The following is a 24,388-nucleotide window of genomic DNA, read 5'->3' as shown; positions in this document are numbered from 1 at the left end:
AATTCTCTTTATTTTCCGTCAACTGAATCATTTATGTTACAAATTACCACTAAGAAAACTAATATTTTAACTCATTCAAATTTGACGGGTCATAGCTCCGAGCGAGTATTTTGTAGAAACATGTGGGTTACTACATTTGAAGAGGTTGAGGCTCTGTAAATGTTTCCTTTTTTTTAAGTTATTAAAGTTATCCGTCTTATGCTGATTTCTTGGACTACATGTTACAGTACACCTATGTTGTTAAATGATCCTGTCAGGTCAAAAACATAAACTTCAGTTAGTTATGAATCAACATTTATTAGTTATAATAACTGTATGTACACCAATGGTACAACACATTTATGTGCATGAACATAAATTTTATTTGACAAAGGAAAAAAATGTAACACTTTCCTTTTGACTTTAGTTGTCTCCCCTTTTACATAAAAAACATCAAAATAGGATAAGAGAAGAGAGTAACAGAACAGATGGGTTTAAATGTAAGACCATTGTAAGAAATGTAACCATCTGCTAATGATGGCTTTAAAATAATCAGTTAGGTAAGAAGAATAAGCATGGGTTTATATTAATATGATTCTAAATTTAACATTTCACATGAGAAATTATGTCTGTAAATTTCTTTGAGTGTGTGCACTGACACAAAGTATAATGTGAGTCACAGAAGCAGCAAAGAATGGAGAAATAAACAGTTTTACAGATACTGTAGATGTGTCTCAACACAGAATGAATATAGCATGCTTTATAATATCAAAATCAGATAATTTTATAAGTTGCTATACCAAACTTTTTTAAACATCTGGAAAATGTTTTGTGAATACAGGAAACACACACACACACACACACAAATTATATATATTTTTTCAAAATGCATATATATTTTGAGATGCATTACATAATACCCAAATATTTTTATGTATATGCTATAATAGGTAACTTTATAAAGGAAGAAAACATTCCAAACACAGATCAGATACAAGAATGAATACAAAACAAATGAGTCTGAGAAAGCTACATAAAGCTGTTTAGAATTAAAATCAAACAATATATTACCTTTCTATACATTTCACTATAGATCTAGCAGAGAGGGTTACAAAAATCACCAGTTAAATTGTCACAACAAACACCATATCCATGTTTCTACATTTGAAAATGCTACAGTACCCACAATATTCATACTAAACTGGTGCAAATGCTAAATGTCCATGCATCTTACAAAAGTAAAATGAATCCGTGGCTCAGTGACTTAGCAAACTTCTTAAATATCTCAAACAGCTGCCTGCTTAACAGATGGTCCAGATGAGCGACATCATTCAACTCAATATTATGTGGCAACTTGAACTTGTGTTTATATGGAATTCATTTTCTTGGCAAAGGATATAACACTGAAACATCAAAAAGCTGCAATGATGTAATATTATCGATACATGTATCAATGTAAAAGTATAGTTTATACTCACCTGTACCTCATGTAGAAAGGAATAAGAAAACAGATCCCGTAGCGGATTTCTATATGCCTCTAATTTATTAATCCATCTAAATTTCTCACTCATTTGAAAGAAAGAAAAAATCTGCCTAAATCTCTAAGTGGCATAGCGAGGTATGTGAAGACGTGAGGTGTGTGTGCTGATTGGTCAGACTAAAAAGAAGCGAAAAGAAGTTGCAGCATTGTTGGGCTAAGAAACAGTCAAGTGCACTGTAAAAAAACTTTGCTGCCTTGTAAATCCGAGTTGATTCAACAAAAATGTTTAAGTCATTTTAACTGACTATTATTTATCTTGTTTTATAACTACAGGTGAGTTGTTATAACTTATAAAATATAGTTGAAAAAAACTCAACTTCATGTTTTAAGTTGTAACAACTCGTCTATATTCAAGATAAATAATAGTAAGTTGACATGACTTGTAAATCTGAGTTGATTTAACAAAAAAATGTTAAGGCAGCAAAGTAATTTTTTACAGTGTGTATTATAAGAGATAAATGCTTAAAAGGTCTCTGATGAATACATACACATAGTGCTTCACATCACTATATATGCAATATCATCTCATTACTGTAATTTATCCCTTGCAGAGTAATATTTTGTTGGTTTTATGGGACCCAGTCTGTGAAAAGCCAGTTTTAAAGTCATTTTTTTGCGGTTCACTGTTTTCTACATAAAATCATCCTAAAGATTATTCTGTGAAAATATAATCTTTTAATATTGAAGTAAGATCATGAATTGAAATGACGTCAATAGATTATGAAACTTTAGACTGAATTTCACAGACAGGATCACATATGTGCAGTTCAGTTATGTGCAGTGTAAAACAAAAAGTACTCTAATTACAGTAGCCTTGGCTATTTCTATTTGAGGTAAGAAGTCATTTAAAAAGGTTGTAAACAATGATAAAAGCAGACGTCGGCAGTGAACTAGGTTAGAAAAGTGTAAATCCACACTGATTGAACAGCTCTCTGCGATTTAGTAACAGGACCTCAATACAAATGATTTCATCTGGCTGCATTAGGAATGTTTTGTAAATGAGTATATATATACTGTATATCTTATGTGCCTGAGTAATATTTCAACATCATATGATGGTCATTTAGTCCAAAATACAGTCTATGCAAACCTTGTGTATTTGCTTTAGTTAATAATACTGCACACACATACACACACAAATGGGATTCATCCAAATTTTGAATTCCAAACCACCGCAGCATCTACAAATAGTCACACAATTTATTAGCACTTCTGGATTTCAAATGGTCACGTGGCATTAACCATATGTTCATTTTATGACACAACCTCAGGCATTGCTTTGGTTGTACAAAAATAGACAGTTTCTGCTTTTAAATAAAAAAACAATGCATTGCATATTTCAGTATGTTTCAGTAAATGTCAGACAGCTCACTTTAAAAATTAGGGCTCTTTAAACACCTGATATGGTAAATATGATTATTTGTTTGAAAAGTTATTGTGCTTTTCTTTGACAGAATAAATCCCACGTTATAAAAACAGCTCTGCCAAATGTGGCTTGTGCTTTACGTTTCATCTATGTGCCATGCCATCCCTCCCTCCTATGGTATCCTAGCAACCACACATGAGCCTCCATGACAACAGTGATTCTGTTCTGAAAATAATGTTGTGCGGTTGTCACAGCGAGAGGCGGAGGAACAGGACAGGTTTTTATTGTGCCTTCATATAAAGAGCAGCTTTGCCAGGAAATTAATCTAGTAACTGAGTTAACTTTCTATTCTCATCATACCTCATATTTCACCTCTCCTCATTATATAGAAATTTGGAAGTTCACACTGTACATATTTATTAGCATTGTGAATATTTTACGTAACAGCTGCATGTGTGAGCTTGGAGCCTCACATTCTTGTTTCATCATACAACCAGATATATACTGTAGTTAAACATGTTAAAAGAAGGACAGAAACCATAGAAATAAACTATAAAACCCATCGTTTGTTCTATGTGCATGATTATAGGTTTTTTCTCTCTTGTTTTGCAAGCTGGGGTCCGTGTGCTTGAATTGAATGGTTTTTTCAAGGGTCTTCCTCAACAAGCGTGCACTCCGCATTTGAGCCATTCGTGGCTCCCAAGGTTACCTGAAACAATTATCAACAAATATAAGTGCACAGCTATGACAATATTCAACAACGCATGAGAAGCTCAGATGCAAAACCCTCTAAGTGATTCTTGTAAATTAGCATTTTTATTCACTCTTATGTTTATGTTCAGTCATTTCACTTTAATGCAAATGAAAACGTCATTGGTCACTAATCAAAAGGTGACCCAAGTTTGCATGTGATCCATGGTGGTTTCATGTTCGCTCTCCACGCACTTTGAAGACTTGATGTGGGGTTAAAGCACTGATCTATATAAATGACTGGATTGCGCATGACGTCACAACTGTGAAGCCACCGCGCCGCCATGTTGGTATACCCAAACATTCTATTAAATCAATGGACGCGATCAGATTTTAATGATAAAACATCACTTTACTAGTCTTCATTTTAATATCTGAAGTTACCCTGTACATTATTACAACACAAACATCCTAAGCATGTACATAGTTATTTACTGAAAGTTGTACATTTTAGTTTTTAATCAGTTATTATACATTCATCTTCATTACAGTATCAGATCAGCAGACAGACCACAGCATATTTAGTATTAATGACAAACAATCATACTTTGTACAGTATGTGCATGCAATAATTTGCTGGTTTTATGTTATCTAAACTTACAAGTTACCTAAACTTATTTAGAGAAATAACGCTGGCCGTGTAGCTGAATGTCAAAAAAAACTTTATTTATACCCGTGTCATTAACAGAACGCAGCAGACACACTCACATTAACGTTTTTTTACAAATCCATTTTCCTGCCTGATTTAAACATAAACATTGCAAATAACACCAGAATTAACAGTTAATTTACGTACACATATCCTAAAAATAATCTTGCGTGACTGATACGCTGTAAAGCGGGTGAATTTAAAACATGATTTTGAATGGAAGTCAATGACACCATCTGCTGGTTGGGTATACCAAGATGGCGGCTCGAACTCTGCGCTGGCTTCACCTCACGCTGTTACGTTAAGCGTTCTATGCGCAATCCAGTCATTTATATAGATCAGTGGGTTAAAGCCACTATTTCTGAATGGCCTGAATCTGGGATTAAGCAGCAGCATTTAATGAACTTTTAATATGTGCCGAAAGGCATTTTTGTAATATCATTATCTCATTTCAGACAGAAATGGTGTTTAGCAGTTTTTGCATCTGAACTCTTCACATGTAAATGATGTCTGAAGTTTTAAAGTAAAGAATCTAGGATCAAATTTAGTCCCACTTTATAATAAATTGTCTTCTATAAATATAATGTGTCCATACTTAAAATAATAACATTTGACACATTATACTTATTGTGCATATGTGTTGTTCTGGGTGGTGTTGTGTTAATTGGTGGGTTTAGGGTTAGTGACAGGGTCAAGAGTTTAACTACTCTATATTTATAAAGAAATGTATACAGCACAGCTGTTGTCTAGCATATAAATGCAGTTAAATACACCAAATATAAAGTGGGTACTTGCAAATAAAAAGTATAATTCCTTGACAAATACACAGACTAATCTATAACATTCAATATTCAATTAAGCTTTTTTTCATTCTTCTGGCATTTATGAGTACTGTAATTTCTTGCTTTTCTAATGATAAGCATTTAGATAAATTGGGTTAGTTTATAGATGTGCATCAAAAGCATGCAAGCAAGTAATAACAGTAGCAGCAGCAAAAGCAGATCTAGTTCTGTCAATAACAAATACACTGACAACCATTAACATGCTAAAACTTACACAGCTGCAGTCACAGGTTCTTATTTTTTGGTTTCAAGATATAATTTATTTACGTAGAAACGTCCCTTAAAAGTAACTGACATCATTCTGTGAGTCTCCCAATAGGGGATTATCACGCTTCCGGGTTTCGTGGGCAGGACTTGTTAACTTTGTGCATGTCCACTTCCGGCGCAGTTAGGTTAGGCATCTAACATCTTTTTGACCCAACGCCAGATACTGGAATGAAAATAATCCAACATTTTTAAGCGTGTAGACTCCAGCAGTCAGAGATCACTAAAGAAGATATTAAAGAGTTGTGTGAGCTCGCAAAAACTCAGACAATCTTATATGCTCTGGTCCCCTCCCGCCCTATCGTGCTGATGCGATATACAGTAGATTATTGTTACTTCATTGTCCCTACAATGTCCCTACTACATTGTTAAAAACTATGCACACCCGTGTAGTGATAGGGCGATATATCGGGCCGATTTTGCAAGTTGTATGCGTATCGGCCAATAAGTGGCTGCTGTGTTCGCAGATTTTTTCCGGCATTATTTACAGACAGAGTGCTGGAAATCGCAAGCGATTGCAGGTCATGCGACTAAAAACAACCAACCTTTCCATGACAACATCGAAAGCTCGGCCTAACAACTGATCATAGTTGGACAAAGCGGGTTTTTATTTCTCATCTCTATATATATATTTGTAGAAGTGTTAGAAATCAATATCATTTGCTGATAGTTCCTCGTCATTGTGGAGAGTGCAGTTCATGGTTCCATAGCACCCTCACCTGTTATTGCTATTTGTTAAATATAGTTTAAGTTCAATAAATGTTACTTTTTTAAATTGAGAATTGTAACATTTGGCATCATCATGTCATTTTTATGATGTTAATTGAGTGAGCAAAAGCAGTATCGGCTCCAAATATCGGCAGCCTGTATCGGTCTAAGGCTGATGAAAAGAAATCGGCATCGGCACTAAAAAATCCATATCGGTCGATCCCTACACCCGTGGTGTAACGGCACTCTGCTTCGCGTCATATATCACCTTGGGTGTGTGTTATTTTTGAATAATTAAACAGCCTGTCATCAATTATTCCTTACTTCATTGACTAAGTGTTTGATAGTTTACAATCTAAGGTTACAATATATTTATAAAGACAAAAAATTTCAACACAATGAAATGTTGACATTCTTTTTTTACTTTTTTAATACATGTAAAATAGTTTCATATGTGAAAAAGATAAAATAGATAGAATATAAAATTATGATTCTTTTTTTTAAATTTTGCAAATTCCTCAAGGCATATGTAAGCTTATTATCCCAACCCCATATACATATTGTAAACATGCAGGGAGGTGTTAGATATGTTAGTATGACCTGTACCTTGCAATCATCTACTAACACTGAATTTTGAGCAGCATTGACGCACTGGTTGGAGTTGTTTTCATGATGGTTTTTGAGATCATCGTAGTAAGACTGGGTCTTGTTCATCATCTCAATGTCATCTGATTTTCCATGCTGAGCATCCAGAGCATCAAGCTCTGCCTTTGACAGATGGTAGACGATGCCAGCACCATATGAGTCACCAACCACATTGACTGAGGTACGGAAACGATCCCTGTAATGAAAATAAACAGCAAGTCAAAAACTCCACTCAGCTTGAATGTATTCGTAAATTGGATAAGTAAATCTAGACTAAATAAAGATTCTGGAACTGGATTCAGAAAACCTACAAAAGCCAGTCAACGGCCACCAACAGACTGATGTCTTGAGTCGGCAATCCTACAGCTGTCAGAATGAGTAACATGGTGACGAGTCCAGCACTCGGGATACTCGCTGCTCCCACACTGGCAAGTGTTGCTGTAAGACTAAATTCAAGAGAAAAGATTGAAAGAACTTAGTTTTCATTCATATTTACATTTTAATTTATGTTTATCGGTCTAGGTGGAAGGAGTACAATGCAGATATTATGTACTGTGTTTGCTCTACTATAAGTAGCTCAAAACCAAGCAGGCAGCGGATCTTCGCCCAGACAGCAGCCGAGCCAAGCACGCTAATAGTGGGTGACTCTATTATCAGAAACATTGAAAGCAAGGCTACCCGTACATATTGTTTTCCTCAGGCAATGGTTTCTGATGTTAACAAGGAACTATGCAAGATTCTGATCAATCAACTGTCAGTCGGAGTGTCAAACTTGTGGTAAGAATTCGGAAATCCTTAAGAGGGATTTCAATGAACTTTTTGAAACACTTGGAAGACCGATCAGTCATTCATCAGTGGACCTCTCCTAGCTCGAGGAACAAATGTTTTCTCGGCTACTCAGTTTAAATACATGGCTGCAAAAAAAAACATAAAAAGAACATGTCCTCCACTTAAATAACTGGTCCTAGGTTGTTTAAGGACAATATATATTTCTTCCTTCATCATACATCAGCACAGTGTGCAAATCCCCTCCTGAATGGCTTAAATGACAATAGGATTTCACATCAGCATTGAGATGGAGATTTAGATGACAAGGATAAAACTACTGTTCACTAACACAGATCAGGATGAACCCCACCCACACACAGGCCTCACTACAGCTCGATTGTGAATCAACACCCTCTCTCCAACATCATCACTTCTGTGCTTTTCAGAGAAAATGGAGGAACTAATATTTGATGGAACAAAGCTCTCCCACTATATTGCTGGGAGTCCCCAAATATCAACCAAGAACCTATGGGCTCCACAACCACCAAAGCCTTCTGGCCCAGCTCGCCCTCCCCCTTTTGCTGAGAAAGCACTCCGACCTCTGCCTCAACATCAGGGATCACACCAGCCCTCATCTGCAAACAACACTGGTAACTGATTTGTGTTGGGTCTCCTCTACGACAGCAGTAACAATCATAAATGTTTACAGAACGAGGTGATTACCAGTCCTTTTAATACTTGCTGTGTTACTTCAAAAGATGCACCATACATTTTGTTGATAATGATCTATAGGCCTCCTAAATACACCCCAGCATTTGTTGATGATTTTACAGAACTGTTATCAATTATTTCCTCTCCTTATTGTTGGAGATTTCAATATAGACAACACAGAAAACAACAGTGCGATTGAATGTTTTAAAGAAATGTTCTAAAGGCACGGACCTAAACACAATCAGGGAATCACTCTTCATTTCACTACGTGAAATCACACGTGAATTCTACTATTCTACCATCTCAGAAATATTGTCAAAATTCAATATTTTGTCTTATGACAGGATTTAGAGAAACTCGTAAATGGAATCAGCTGCCAGAGATCACATCAGATGTGCTTCAATCTAAATTAAAACCACATCTGATTAACTGTGCATTTACTGAATAAGCACTGTGCTGCTTCACACTTACTGCACTTTTATTCCATTAATTTAATTTCTGTTAAATTTGTGTGTATCTTTTAAAATATCTTTATTTTTTTACTGTTAGTTTTATGTTGCTTCTTTTTCTTGGAAATGATTTATTTCTATTGTGGTAAAGTACAGTACTTACCCATGAGTATGAAATGTTCTACATAAAACAACTTGCCTCGCCTTTTTCAGGAAATAGCAGTTCTAAAAGGCACTCTTGTGTCAGTTGGAACCACTTTTGTTGTATGTTTTGTAAAAAGTTTGTGAATGTATAAGTGAGGTATTGGCACACTTTGCACTGACAGTTGATGAGATCGCACCATTGAAGCGGGGTGGTTTGCATCAAATACTGTTTTCTATGGTAATATCTGTACTCAAGAGGACAGAGCTCAGGTCATGAAACTGAACCAACGCTACTTTGAAATGGGGTTGCATCTATTACTAGAGGGAGTAAATAGTGGTGTCTCAGGAAATAATGTCTCAATGCCTTATAGTGTTTCTGAGCCTCTGTGAAGCACTCAGCGAAGTTCTCCATGGAACCTTGAAGACGGACAAACAGGGATACAGGAGGGTCTTTTTGTTCCTGTCCTTCAGCCACAACAACAATGTCTGAGGCTATGTAGCGTATTATGTAGCAATAGAAGCTCTCCCTGATCCCACCCTTAAACAGCAGTACTATTTTACTGCCATCATGTAATAAGGCTTCAGTGTTAAGGTGAAAAGGAGTTTCCAAGTAGTGTCAGCTAATGATATGATGATAATGATAAGGTTTGTCTTGGATGTTTAGGTCAAGAGGCTTCACATGGTTACACATTTCTATTGAGCATATCTACAGGTTCCCAGAAAATGTTTTTTTATGCTGTATTAGTACAACTGTGATGTTTTGTTAGTGTACCAGCATAAAATTAATTAAAGATTAAATATAAGTTTGTTTATAATACAGTTTATAATAAATATTCTGTCTTACCTGACAGTGACGATCTGACCAGGATCTAAGTCAATTCCATTCATCTGGGCAATAAAGATGGCAGCTACAGCCTCGTAAAGAGCCGTACCATCCATGTTAATTGTTGCTCCGACCGGAAGCACAAATCGTGTAACTCTTTTGTCTATACCAAGGTTCTCCTCAAGACAACGGAAAGTTACAGGCAGAGTGCCAGCACTATAAGAAGAAAATAGAAATTATCTTATGTATATGCTTGTAGTTTTGTCTCAATAATTAGCTTATCAGAATCTTTTTCTAATTTAAGATGTTTCAGATGAAACACAGGTATGTAATTTTCCACAGACAAATATCTGTCTTTTTCATCTTCAAAGTAAGAAGTATTTTGGTTTTGTTGAATTATTTGTTCTACAAATCTATTTTGAACTAATTGGCAACAAACAGCGGTTTGTTACTATTTACATACACCACACATACACCTCAACCCAGTATCACGAAATTACGTACCTATAATCCCTAAACTGAAGCATCAATGGTTTGAAAATAGGACAAAACAGTTGAGTAAGAAATACGTGACAGTGACATGTAAACAGAAATGCGTGACATGTTCACGCAAAAAGGCTGAAAAACGTGTCAGTATCACAGAAAAGACACACATTTACGTAACTATAGACCGTTTCATCGGACGCACGTGCGGTGACGCGATACCGTCTGGTCCGAACTTTACTTCTGGCTTCATTTTTTTAATGATCTGCTACACTGAACTCTTGAACAAATACCTCGTCGAAAATAACAAATGTTTTGGTTTCCTAGGTAATCTACCTGTTATTTATTTTGCTTGTTATATAAATAAACTATGTTTAAAGTATTTTGTTGTTATTTATTCTTAGCGGAATTTACTGTAAGTTACATGTTGACCACAAAAGCTGCTTGTGTATGTTGTTACTGCTAAAGCCGTCTATTCGTGATACAGGGTTGTACACCTATATGTTACATTAATGACATAACAAAGACACCGTAATTTACCGGTTCAGCTTTAATGAGTCAACATCCTAATTAAAAAAAAAAATGAACATTTTGTCATTCATTTCCCTACCTTCATGCCGTTTTGAATATGTACATTTTATTTACTTTATGTTTAAATAAGCACAATTTAAAGGTATTTCTATAGTACAGGCATTATAGAAATGAAATAAAGAAAGAGAGTTGATGGAAAACATAATAAAGTTAGAAAATACATAGAATACAGGGTATTATGGCAATTTTTTTCAGAGAATGTATATTAACCTTACTTGCTATGAAATAATGTATTAACAAATGTATTGATGAATATATCAGGTATAAAAAATATTTTGTAGTGTAATCTCTTCAAATAAGCCAAAATTGTCAGCACACTAAAAACATAAAAAGACCAAAAAGTCTCAGAAATATTGCTTTTTTACACATGCAAGGTGCAAAGTGTCTTAAAAACAGACCCAAGAGCAAATGTTTCAGCACATGATTTTATCAGTGCTCATTTTTTTTCTCTTACCTGGAGGCTGTGCCCAGGGCAGTGATCCAGGCCTGGAAGATACCCATGAAGAACGTGAAGGGGTTTTTCCTCACAATTGCAAAGTAGATACATGGCAGGAATATAGCACCATGGATGATCAGACCAATGATAACAGTGACCATGTACATCCCCAGCTGCCTTGCCACTACCTCCAAATCTTTAATGGAGATGATCTTTCCACAAATCAGGCAGGCAATGCCAAGGGGTGAGTACCTATAAGATTAAGCCAATCCATGTAAAGTTTACGCAAGTTTTTAGCAAGTTACTGTTAAAGATTTTAACTTACCACATGATCATGATAACCAGCTTCATCACAATCTCATTAAGAATGTTGAAGAAGTCAATCATAAGCCTGGCTTTCTCTCCCATCTTACCCATAGAAATACCAAATGCAATGAAGAATCCAATTAGACCTGGAACATATCAAAAGTCAGAGAAGTGAACTAATTAAAAAGAAGGGAAAACAACAAGGAAGTATCGGTAAATATCTCAGAAATATTTTCCCTACCCAGTACATTCATTCCACTCTTGAATTGCAGGGATTTCTTGTCTTTGAAAATGGGGGGAGCCTTGGTGGCGTTAGCGAGGTAGTCACCCATAGTGCTATTGGTGTTGTCAAAATCAGGTTGAACCTCTACCTTCTTAACAACAGTCTGGACCTGTGTATTCAAACAGCACTCAACTGTATTCAACATTTTACTGCAAGTACATTATGGGAGCATATAGCAGCATGCATCTTACCTGCTGAAAGCAAGCCTGGACCAAGTTCTCGGGAAAGAGGTTTCTGATAAGGTCAAAAAAGGCATCAAGACTGGAAACCTCATCGTTTTCGGCTCCCTCTCCCAGATTCTCCTTAAGTTTTGGGTTTCCAGGGTGAATGAGGAGCACCAGAATCACACCCAGCACAGCAGCAATGATTGTAGTAGTCATGTAATATATCATGGCTCTGGAACCCAGACGACCACTCGACTTTGCATCCAGACCCGCAAGACCTTTGTTCAGAAATTGGGGAAGATTATTTTACACCATTGTGGTTTTATATTTATAATGTCAAATATACTCGTTTACATTCACTGCCATTGTTTCTACAAGAATATACAGTTTGCCACATTTTCTCAATTCTGTTCTCAGCATAGTTTGTTATTTGGGGGTGGTTTCTCAGATAGTGATTAGTTTAAGCCAGGGCTAGGCCTTAGTTTAATTAGGACATATAACTAGTTTTAAAGCAACACTAAAGAGTTTTTGCTCTTTGCTCCCCCTACAGGTTAGAAGCGGAATTGTCAATTACCTCTGTCTTAAATACTGCAGCATAGCTGGCTCTGATTGGATTGTAGGTCTGCCGTAAAGCAAGTTTTTGTAGTTTTCACTCAAACTACAGGACCGCAACCCGATGGTTGGAAACTTCTTTAGTGCGGTTTTGGCCGATAGATGGCTGCAAAGCGAATGTGAAAGTGCCGTTCACCCTGTTTCGAGTCGATGAACGACTAAAACTTTTTTGGAAACGTTATTTTAAGGTAAAAAAATCTTTGGTGTTGCTTTAACAAACATGCTGTCAGGATCCTGTCAGAATCGTGTCTTGAATTATATCTAGTCTTTGTGACAGGGTCCTGGCAGTACAATGTTTTATGTGGGAGATGCGTGGTTTTAGTATTGATTTATTCTGACCACGCATTTCCCGGGTCTCATCACTTTTTCCTCGATCCCTTACTTGTGATTTGTTTCAGATGTTTGTAATTTATTTTGACCCTATTTAAAGTCCTTGTGTTTGATGTTCCTTACTCGTGCATTTGTCCAGTTTTGTGACCATTTATTCCTAGTCTAGTTTAGTGTCAGTTAAGGGTCAAGTCTCTAGTTTATTGTCAAGTTTAGTCTAGTCCTGTTAGTCTTTTGTATTTAAGTCTTGTTGTTTGCCCCATCATGGGTTTTTGTTTTGCTGTTTTTGTTTAATAAAGTGTTCATTGATTTTTTTACCCCCCCCCCGTCTGCACTTGGGTTCATTTTCCGCAATTCCTGACACATGCCTTACTAAAAGCATTACTTGTGTGCATTTTGAAGCAAAACAAAGGGCACTGGTATATTTTAAAATAAGTTGTTTTCAGTAGTTGTATTTAAGTCTAGGACTAGTCTTATCCCTGTCCAGGAAACCGCCCCATAGCGTTTAATTTAAAACTACAGTATTGTAACGTTGTAATGAGGTAAGCAATTTGAGAACCCAAGTGCAGTTTATTAAAACATAGACATGAACAAGAACTAAACGTAGACATGAACAAAAACATGGCATGGCATGAAAACTCACCAAACTGAAGAACATTACATTAACAAAGCTTGACAAAGACAATGGGAACATGAGGCCTATATATACAGACAAGGAACAATTCATAACATGACACATCAGGGAACATGGACACTAGAGACAAACATGACAATGAACAATATCAAAATAAACGACATGAACATGAGAACTATGACTTTAAAATAAAAGACCTGAACACAAGACACGACAGAATCCTGACAGGTATATATTACAACTAGATTTGTTTATCTGTTTAACTTCTTTATAGTTTCTGTGATTTTCAATCTTTTTATTAATGATAGTTTGTGAAGGTTTGTGTTACCTGTAATTAAGCTGGAGATGATCAAGGGAAGGATGAGCATTTTCAGCATCCTCATCAGAATATCTCCAGGGAAGGAAATGACCATGACAATGTTGTCATCGATCGGAGAAGCAATGCGCAGCAGCATGCCAAAAACAGCTCCCAAAATCACACCTATGATGGTACAGTGTCAGAGAGAATGTGTTAAAAGGATTATTTTTACTTTCATTAGTCAAATGATTAAAAGATTACAAATCATACAGCAAAAGTCTAAGGCCACCACTCAACCATTAGATTTGTTGTTTCTTTATTAGAGTCTCTTAATTTGTATGCAGTGCTAAAAATTGGTAAAAGTTTTATTTTGTGCCACCATACTTACTGGTGTAACTACTCATGTAACAGTCTTTAAATAGGCAAAACATGAAAGTGTTTGGTGGCTTCTTCTAAATGCATCCCTGTTTGGAGCCATAGGAATAAATGGGGCTAGGCCAGTGGTTCTCAATCCTGGTCCTGGAGGCCCACTGCTCTGCACATTTTGTATGTCTCTCTTATCTGATAGACAATGGGATCTCTGCTAATGAGCTGATGATTTGAATCAGCTGTGTTAAACAAGGGAGACATACAAAATGTACAGAGCAGTGCAGAACCACTGGGCTAGGCTAAATGCGAACACATTCGCAAGGTGCTGTACAAAGATTAAAAGTGCACGCAAAAAAGATAGATATGTATTAATTTGTATAAATTGAGGTAAGAACCCATAGTACAATATTGAAAAACGGTGGTGTTTTCCTTTAAGGACCTTGTACTTAATTGGCCAGCAAACTCCCCTGACCTTAACCCCATAGAAAATCTATGGGGTATTGTGAAGAGGAAGATGTGATATGCCAGACCCAACAATGCAGAAGGTGAAGCTGAAGGCCACTATCAGAGCAACCTGGGCTCTCATAACACCTGAGCAGTGCCACAGACTGATCGACTCCATGCTACGCCACATTGCCTTGTCAATGTAAAACTTCATAATTGCAGAGGATAGGTTTGGTAAAAGAAAAGGCATTGGCCTGTTGGAGGACACTCACCCAGCACAGTCAGTGTGAGCAGCAGGTTCTTGCACATCTTCTGGCAAATTGTGGCCAATTTGGAGCGCGGCCTGGTTTCTATAGGTTCTAAGTGGCTGTCGTGCATTCTCACCTCCACGTGCTTCGGCATGATGTCAGAGCTGCAGAGATAAACAGAATTACAGTAAATCAATTTATGTAATCCCTGTAGGATTAAATAAATGTAACCCTGATATCCCTGATTTGTGTTTTAAATGTAATAAGATTCCAGGTACATTTTTCCACTTTGTGTGGGAGTGTGAGTTGGTACAGAGGTTTTGGGTTGGGGTAATTCAATATGTATCACAGTTTACTTCCTCTCCAGTTCCTCTTTGTGTTGTGTGTAATGAGTATGTACAAAGACAATTGTTCGTTGTCCACTATAGAAAGAAAGTAGATGGATTTGTGCATATTACAAGCAAGACGCTCTATTGCCCTCTGTTGGAAGAGTAGGAATTGCTCTTAGCTTGGACTATGGCTGAAAAACTTAATGGGGTGGTTTCCCGGACAGGGATTAGCTTAAACCAGGACTAGGTCTCAGTTTAATTAGGAAATATAACTAGTTTGACAGACATGCCTTACTAAAAACATTACTTGTGTGCATTTTGAGGCAAAACAAAGGGCACTGATGTATTTTAAGATATGTCAGTGCAAGATGTTTTCAGTTTGGACAGCTCTCACATTTATTTTAGTCTAGGACTAGTCTAATCCCTGTCCGGGAAACCACCCCAATAACTTGTTTGGCTCTTATAAAGCTTACATATGTAATAAGAAAGAAACCCTCTGAATTTTTTGATATCTGGAGGATGTTCCTAGATTTTGTTAAAAAATTTAGATATTGAAGAAGCTTTGGATGTATGTAAGATGTGGTTTGTTTGATTTTTATTTTATTTTATTATTTATTTGTATTTTATTTATTGATTTGTTTTATTTTTTTAATCCTGCCTGGGGTAAGAGGTTGTGTGTTTTTTCTGTTTTGAATATTGTGTAAAATCTCAATAAAGACATGTTCTACAAAACAATTTAAGTTAAAGATTAATTATTTTAGGTCTGAGTTTGCACACACATACAAATTTATCTCAAAATAACAAAAATGGTACAATATGAACAGACAATGTCCTAAAATAATCTATTTATTTTATCTGACAATATACTAATATTGCAAACACAAGCTAAACTATTTAATAAGGTATCATGTACTGCAATGTGCTTTTAGAACCAAAAATCGACCTAGTCCTGGAAATCCTGTTAATGTTTTCAATAAAAATCAAAATTATTTTGGATGAGCTCTAATTTTTTGTAAAGCCAACTAATTAAAATCATTTAATTCCACTTACTAAATCTCTAATATAAATTTTCCTGGATAATTACAAAGGTCAGAAAAGCTGTTGTAAAACTGTAGAGCTCAAGTTCATTAGCAAAACTTGCTCTCATAGATATCATAGTGTTAAAGTTGGTTCATTATGTGTTATCTTATGTAATTATACATATTTTTAATTGGATGCAAGTAAATGGGTTTAGATGAATTAGCAGCATGGGCACATGTCTTTTTTTTGTAGGTCATCTCATCTGCTTAAAGAAATAAAGAAATATAAGACTAAAGGGATTTCTTGAATGCACTCTACCGTAGTGACCGAAAGTAAATGTTGGGGGGGGGGTATACAATATTTGCTTTCAACGTCCCCTCAAATTTGATTAAACCATTACAATATGAAGTGTATGGTACAAAATGCCAAAACATTTTTTGGGCAAAACAGCAAACTACAGCATATCGACAAATCTGGATTTTGTTTGAATAGACAAAAATGCATAGAAGAATAAAAAGTTCAAGGATATAAAGCATACACTGACTACAGTTTTATCTGTTGTTAACATTTCTTGATCGTTGTTGGATCAATGAGTGGATCCAAAAGTCCAAAATTGCCTCAGTCAAATTTGGTGTTCCCCAGGGATCAATTTAGATTTTTCCCCTTGCTCAGTTTCTTGGATCTCTTGGTCTTAAATTGCACTTTTATGCTGATAACACCCAGATGCTAATTATGCTAATTTTACATTTGACCCTTCAATTCAATTCAATTTTATTTATATAGTGCTTTTCACAATTGGTAATTGTTTCAAAGCAGCTTTACATTAATAGAAGCAGGGAACAACACAGAAAATTCGACAGATAGCATAACATAATACAGGTAGCATAAGCAGCAGATTTTGCTGTAGCTATGAATCAACATTATAAGCGAGCGTATTAGTAATGTAACGTATAGAAGATGGTGCAAAGTAAAGCTAAAGAAGGCTGACTCCCCGGGTTGAAAAACCCCCTAGGAGAAAACCCCCCAGACTTTTAGCCGAGGAAAAAAAGTCCTAGGAGGAAAAAACCCTTGAGATATATATATATATACACCCTCATGTCCAGAACACTGTTAAATCTTTATTTTTCATCTCAGAAATATTGCAAGACTGCACCCCATCATGTTATCTTTTTCTTTTACTTTGGCAGAATAAAGATCAATACATTTGACGCTTTCTCCAAAAATGTGTCCCTGAAAAACTATGTCTGACCCTTCTCATATTCTATATGAGGAATATAAGCTTTGTCATCAAACTGAAGACTTTGACCACCATATGCTACAGTGAACTGATTACGGAAATATTTTGTTATGTCTATGGGATTAATATATCAGAATCGGGGATCTATAGGCCTCTGGATTCTGAAGAAAAGAAGGACGAGATCATTGCACTGCAGCTGGATGTGTATTAACATACTTATGTGCTATGTGATTTGTATAATGTGGTGTCTACTGTGGTATCTTATTAATTGATGTGGATGTGCACTGATGTGAAGTAATGTTAGACAGTAAATGCTTTTGTGATGGCCATTTAATAGAAATGCCATTTAATAAACAGAAAATTGAATCGAAATGAATATTACAGCTGCTTTACTATTTAAAGGGCTGGATTATTTTGAAGGATGTGGAAGGCAGGCACTCGGTCTTCAAAGGATGCTGACTTTAAAGTCCACAAAGGATTAAATGAAATGGGACAGTGTAGCTTAGAGTGGATTTCCTAGTTTCATCATCTGTTCTCAGCCACTGCTCCTAATATCAGTGACAACAGCAGTGAACCTTCTGATACTCTGCTGTGATGCATTTAGTCATTGAATGCAGCCTTTGGAGGACACAGTCTTTAAATTGGGATGCAGCAGCTAAGATCATACAAATGTGAATGGACCTCAAAATGTCCCCACATGTTCAAAAATGTACTGCTATTTCGACATAAATTTGGTCCCCACAATGTGATGATTACCAGGTACACACCGCCCAGGCCACCTAAACTGTCTGCACCCTCTTGCTTCCGGTGCGGGCTGCACCTCCCTGACTCCCGGTGCCATGTTTACCGTCCTTATACCATTGGCAGATTTGTTTTACTTGTTTTATGCACAAAATCACTTAAATTTTATATTTTTGGTCTAAAAACTAGACTTATTTTCTTGGGTCGTTTTGCTCATCAAGGAAAAGCATCCTAATTTAAGAATTTTTTGATATTTTTACTGAAAATAAGACAAAAATACTACAATTTTTTTTCTTGAAAATCATTTTTTGCAGTGCAAGATCGGCTTAACCATCCTTTTGCTAGCTGTCTTGACATGTTAAGATCACATAAATCACAGGTTACTAAGTTTATTAGTAGTGTGGGTATGGTTTTATGTGAATATACAGTGTATTGTTTTAAGCCATATGTCAAAATGATAGCTGATCTCTTAATTAAATAAGGAGTAAACGCAAAGCGGAGTCCCGTTACACCATGGGTGTGCATTATTTTCAAGTAATTCAAAGGACCAGAGTCAATTATTAATAAGTTATTAATTATATTATTACAGACCAAAATATGGATGTGCTTTGGTTGACAAAAACCTGGCTTAAAATTACATTACATTTAAATGGAGCCACAGCACAAGATTATTATTATAGGCATGAGCCTTTTTTAAAGGGTGGTAAAATTATTCAAAGTAAGTCATAAATCTGGACTAAAATTTAATTCATTGGAAATTATGGTGCTAAATATGACATATAGACCACAACAACAATCATCAGACATTCATATTTCCAATCTTTGCCCCCCATTTTTTTCCATCTTAGAAATATTTCAAAAATGCTTCACATGCTGTCTACTCCAGATGCCGAGAAGCTTAAGAACCTCAAGAATTGACTATTGTAACTCATTACTAGGGAAATGTCATGCAAATCAAGTAAACAAGCTTCAAATTTTCATTTAAAATATTGCTAATCACATATAAAGCCTTAAATGGCCCAGCACTTCTGTACATTTGTTTTCTGATAGTTATTTACTATCCATCACGGTCATTGTGTTCGCAAAATTCTGGTCTCTTAATAATCCCTAGAATTTCAATTTTATCTAAAGGTGCTTGACCTACCTGGCCCCTAAGCTCTTGAATGACGTATCCAGCAACAGTGTTGGGGAAAGTTACTTTTAAAAGTAATGCATTACAATATTAAGTTACTCCCAAAAAAAGTAACTAATTGCTTTACTAAGTTAAAAGTAATCCTTATGTTACAGTTTAGTTACTTATGCGTTACTTTTTCTTGGCTGAGGCTTGATCTCTTTCATGCCTTGCAGGTGTTTTTATGACTGAAAAGTTCTGCATTCAGAAATAGCTTATTTCATCATAAAAATGTCGAGCTCTGGCCTGACATGTCAGATTCTGACTCAAACTTTTCCTACACAAGCGTGTACGCATGGAGTGCATAATGTAACTATGTTTAGTTTAATTTAGTACATAATTTATTTTTAATCGAATTAATTAAACTAAAAAAGTAACTTGCATTACAAATAATCCGGCCACCGCCACCAGTACGACGGTCTGTGAGAGCCGAGCTGGCCCATCTGCTATTGCTACCTCCGGACAACTTCCAAAAGTAACTAGCGCAGATATAGAGCAACAATCGTCAAGCCCTCCAAGTCAGCGGACAGCGGTTGATGACATCGGGACCGACAAGCCTGTTCAAATTGTGTTAAAACATTGCCCCCTCAGATCTGATTTGTGCCCCCTGTGTTTCATTTTTGTATTCATGGTTACAAATAAAATGTTCAACCTTTTGAGTTAAGTAATAATTTAAACTTATCCCCATATGGGATTTATAATGTTGAGTGAAGTGACATTACTGCCAGATTCAAACGTCTTTTGCGTTGGTTGGCGCTGAGTCAGACGGACGAGCTCAGCGGTGTCAATGCAGTGTTTTCAACCTCATAATGTTTATTTTAGATTTCAGACATTTAAATACACATAAGCACTGGTAAAACAATAGCCTACATTTAGTGTGTAAATTACACACCGATGTCTGTGGACGCAGCAATAAAAATCTATTCAAATAAGATAGTAATTTGCAAATAATAAATAAATATTATTTTCAAATAATAATAATTTGCCGACGTGTGTTATTCATGTCAGACAAACACAGTGGAAGCAACTATAAAGTTTACTCTATTGTTATAAAGGTTATAATGATAACTTTATTTAAACTTGCGGTTAACAGCGTTTGGTGCATTTAGCCTGCCTCAGAGTTTATTTCAGTAATATTGCTGTTATTCCGGTAATAATAATAAAATTGACATGTCAATCCTGCTTCCTTCTCTGTTTTTGAATTTCATTATGCTGCTATGTTAAGTTATATGTGGAAATGTATTGCCATATGAAACGTCCGTTGCCGTTATATAAATACCCTCGTCTATTGAAATCATATGCAGAATAATGCGTGCATCTTTGAATAATTGTAAGAATACAGTTCCTTTGAAAATAACTTTTGTCAAAGTTTTGAGAAATAATGTTAGGATATTTATTGCAGACGTTTATTGCTGTTGAATAGCCTACTCTCCTCTATAATATGGAAATCACATAGGAAATATATAATGTGGTATACTGCACAGTTACCCTGCTAATTTTAATTTATATGTGGAGATAAATAAACCTTTGCAAATCTGCTGATTTAATTAATTAATTTCCTTACCACCAAGCACCAGGCTAGAGATGTTAAACATCCTTAATCCACACTTACTGGTCTATCAAATAATATCTTATGATCTATCATCATTAGTGAGTTTCTGGTTACCTGTGCTGTGCAGTTGCGTATGGAGTGTTTTATGGACAGCTACATTTAAAAGTATGTCTTTCCAAAGCGAGATCTCAGTGTATCATTGATGGTATAACTTTAAGCCCCCTCAAAAATTTCACATGCCCCCTCAGTCATTTCATCCTGCAGCCGGGCCTGGGTTACACATGTCAAAAACAACAAATATAGAATAGGCCTATTTTATTTGTATTTTCTTTTTTGAGATGCCAGTAAAAAATTCTGTCTGGGCAAGTAAAATAACTAACTAGTTAGCAATTATTGTATTGTTCGTGCTTTCTTTTTTCTGAGCAGCCTGTATGTAGTTCAGTGTGCACTATACTATTACAAGTTTGCAACTCCTCAGGTTAATATAAGATTGCCATGGAAAACACTGTCCCTGAATCATTAAGTGAAACAACGTGTCCTGTATTTTGTGCATAAAACTGTTAAGAATGCTTTCTTACTCACTCACTTACCGGTAGCCTGCCTGTAGTTGTTATGTTATATAAATGAGTTGTTATATATAAATAAAGATCAATTGTTTGGTTGACATTACTGCTAGGGACAATTCAGTGTTCCCTGAATATTGGTAGGGACATGTCCCTAGTGTCCCTACCCAAATCGACACCCTTGCTAGAAACAACTCGCCACTTTCTTGGTGTACTTGCAGCTCTTTTAAATTCTATAATATTTTTCTTTATTTCAATTTCATGTACAGCTGTTCTGGAGCAATGAACAATTGTGAACAGTGCTAAATAAGCAAAATTTACTTGACTTGTTAAAGTTTTTGTTATAGTGTTCTTTTCTCATTTTATTGTTTTAAGAGACTATGCTTAACGTTTTGAATTAAGTTTAAAATGAAATGCACAGCAAGACATGAATTTGCAAAAAACAAGGTGCTGTTGGGTTTTTGTTTCTTCATTGCACCCATCTGTGGCCTTAAAACAATGCTGATTTTGTAAACTAATTCTTTAAATAGGATTGCTATTTTATTTCTTATTATCATATGATTATGGGGCAGTCTCACGGCCGGCGGGTTGCGACTGTGGTGCCTTTGAGCAAGGCAACTTACAATAATTGCTCGGATAGCTGCCCACTGCTTCGGGTGCATGTGCGTTCATGACTTATAGTGCCTGCAGAAGTCATGCAGAAGTCACATTTCGAGTATGTGTTGCGTGCTTGTCACTTTCACTTTTTCATTTTTGTAAGTCCTTAATTGATTCCTCATAATGATCATCAAAAATGTTTTTATGACAACAGTCTATCTTGTGATTGGACAACAGGCAGACCGAAAGCAATTCACTCACTCTCTAAAGATACTATTATAGGCTTCCTCTAGTTTAAACACACTTTCACGCCGCATTTGAGAGTAGTTATAGGTGGAATGCAGAGTGTGTTGTTTATGTAATTGGGACTTCCATGCCAAAAGAGGCCACTGAAAGGTAATGTAGAATTCATTACCTTTTTCTCTCATACTTGGCTGGGACCATGTGAAGTCCCTGGCTACTTGTCTACCGATCTGAGGGCTTTTGTCCTGCCCTCCATTCCCCCACCACCACCCCTGAGCAAAGCTTTGGGTTCAGTATGGCAGTGAGAGGGATGCAGGAGAATGCCAGCCACATTCATCCCGCTGATGTCATGAATATGCCTACCGTGGGAGAGCAGCGGATGGACTCAGAGGAGGATGAGGGCCCATTCTTCTCTTCCCCACCCACTCTCTTTTTGAATGAATGAATGAATCTTTCTGCTATGGCAGCAAACTGTGTGGCACAATGGATGATGGTTATCCTATTTTTATGCTATACCTTCCCTGAGTGAAGTTTCTCTCTGACTTTTTCTGTATCTCTCTCTCTCTCTCTCTCTCTGACAGCTTTTACAACATTTCTGCCTTGCTTGAAACACAAAGACTTCAATCTCATAATCCCCCGTTAAAGGCTAAAAATTCTACCTTAGAATTATTATTAGCCATGTGTTCAGTAATTAATAGACGGTTTCATTGGAAGCATGAACGTTGCCACGGTTATGAGCCTGGCCCGAAGTTAACTTCCAGTCTGTGCTTGTTTATCAGTCTGGCTAGTGGCTAAAATGACCTCTGGAACAAACTGACCCTTGTTGAAAATAAAGTGCTTTGGTGTCCCCAAAGACACAGACTGTGTGGAATTTGGCAGCCAGGCAAGAATTCAAGGATCTGTAGTATGCATTTATTTTATAGTAACGTTAGCTCATTGTAATGGTTAACTCTTTAATGGTAATTTACTGGTTATTTGGTGGTTTTTGTTAACAGTGCATGGCAGAAATCGGCACAAGGCGCATTTACTTCATCAGGATCTCTGAAGTGCAGCTTAAGCTATGGCCTCACCAAACAAATGTTTTAATCTTATCAGATTTTCAAAATGTGAGAGACAACAAACATGATGAAAAAAATAGACGATTTAACAAGTTTTTACCTATAGTGTGTACACTGCCGCTATGTGGTCATGACAGTGCACCACGCACCATCAGATTAACTTCACAAACAACAACAGTCTCAGCTGAGAACACAGGAAATCTGGCGAGATCTCGCAATTTTTCATGGTGAACAACTGGCATAAAGAAATGGCATTAATACAATGGACTGCTTTGTATTTATGTCCATCTCACTTTGGACTGTGCCTGTTGCGCCCATGTAGTTGTTATGGGTTTATCTTTTATCAGCTTCCTTTCTAATTGAGTATCGTTTTGTTTCACGTGATCTACAGCATGTGTGTATGTTTGTCCAAGGGGTTTCTTCACAAAACAAGATTTCTGATCAACATGTGGATTATTTGCAATTTGTGATTGGAGCGACCCAGACATGCTTCCTAGCAAATTCAGACACTCTTAACACACTGCGCACCACAGAAAAATCTGATAAGATAATTGGTTCAACTACGAAGACGATCCCTTTTCCAAAGTGGTCTCAGACCCTTTCTTGTTCACATCAGGGAACTACACTAATCTTTTCCACTGGTGGCACTTGCGCTACTAACTTTTCAGTTACTGGCGCAAAACATGATTTGGCCACACAAATTAGTTATATTAGTATATTAGTTATATATTATTATAATCATGAGGTCAAAGGAACTGCCCAAGGAGCTCAGAGACAGAATTGTGGCAAGGCATGGATCTGGCCAAGGTTACAAAATAATTTCTGCAGCACTCAAGGTTCCTAAGAGCACAGTGGCCTCCATAATCCTTAAATGAAAGAAGTTTGTGATGACCAGAACTCTTGCTAGACCAGGCCGTCCAGCCAAACTGAGCAATCATGGGAGGAGAGCCTTGGTGAGAGAGGTAAAGAAGAACCCAAAGAACACTGTGGCTGAGCTCCAGAGATTGAAGTTTTTGGCGTTAATTCTAAGCTGTATGTGTGGAG

At 36.4% G+C, this 24,388-nt stretch overlaps 1 protein-coding gene across 1 annotated transcript in view; it reads right to left on the bottom strand.

Annotated features, from left to right (window-relative positions):
- Positions 1-277: 277 nt before the first annotated feature.
- The window catches only part of slc1a2b (solute carrier family 1 member 2b), a 35,067-nt gene continuing 10,956 nt past the window's right edge, over positions 278-24,388 (bottom strand). Inside the window, exons 2-11 of the mRNA XM_055192578.2 lie at positions 14,858-14,997; positions 13,803-13,955; positions 11,929-12,179; positions 11,696-11,846; positions 11,474-11,600; positions 11,167-11,400; positions 9,660-9,854; positions 7,055-7,189; positions 6,705-6,939; positions 278-3,594 (exon numbers count right to left, since the gene is read on the bottom strand). Of these exons, the coding sequence (XP_055048553.1) occupies positions 3,532-3,594; positions 6,705-6,939; positions 7,055-7,189; positions 9,660-9,854; positions 11,167-11,400; positions 11,474-11,600; positions 11,696-11,846; positions 11,929-12,179; positions 13,803-13,955; positions 14,858-14,987 (1,674 nt within the window). The 5' untranslated portion in view covers positions 14,988-14,997 and the 3' untranslated portion in view covers positions 278-3,531. The remainder of the gene's footprint in view (positions 3,595-6,704; positions 6,940-7,054; positions 7,190-9,659; positions 9,855-11,166; positions 11,401-11,473; positions 11,601-11,695; positions 11,847-11,928; positions 12,180-13,802; positions 13,956-14,857; positions 14,998-24,388) is intronic.

The sequence above is a fragment of the Misgurnus anguillicaudatus genome, chromosome 6 (assembly GCF_027580225.2).
Source record: "Misgurnus anguillicaudatus chromosome 6, ASM2758022v2, whole genome shotgun sequence".
Taxonomy (NCBI): Eukaryota; Metazoa; Chordata; class Actinopteri; order Cypriniformes; family Cobitidae; genus Misgurnus; species Misgurnus anguillicaudatus.
The sequence above is the reverse complement of the archived record's forward strand: the minus strand, read 5'-3'. Positions and strand labels throughout refer to the sequence as shown.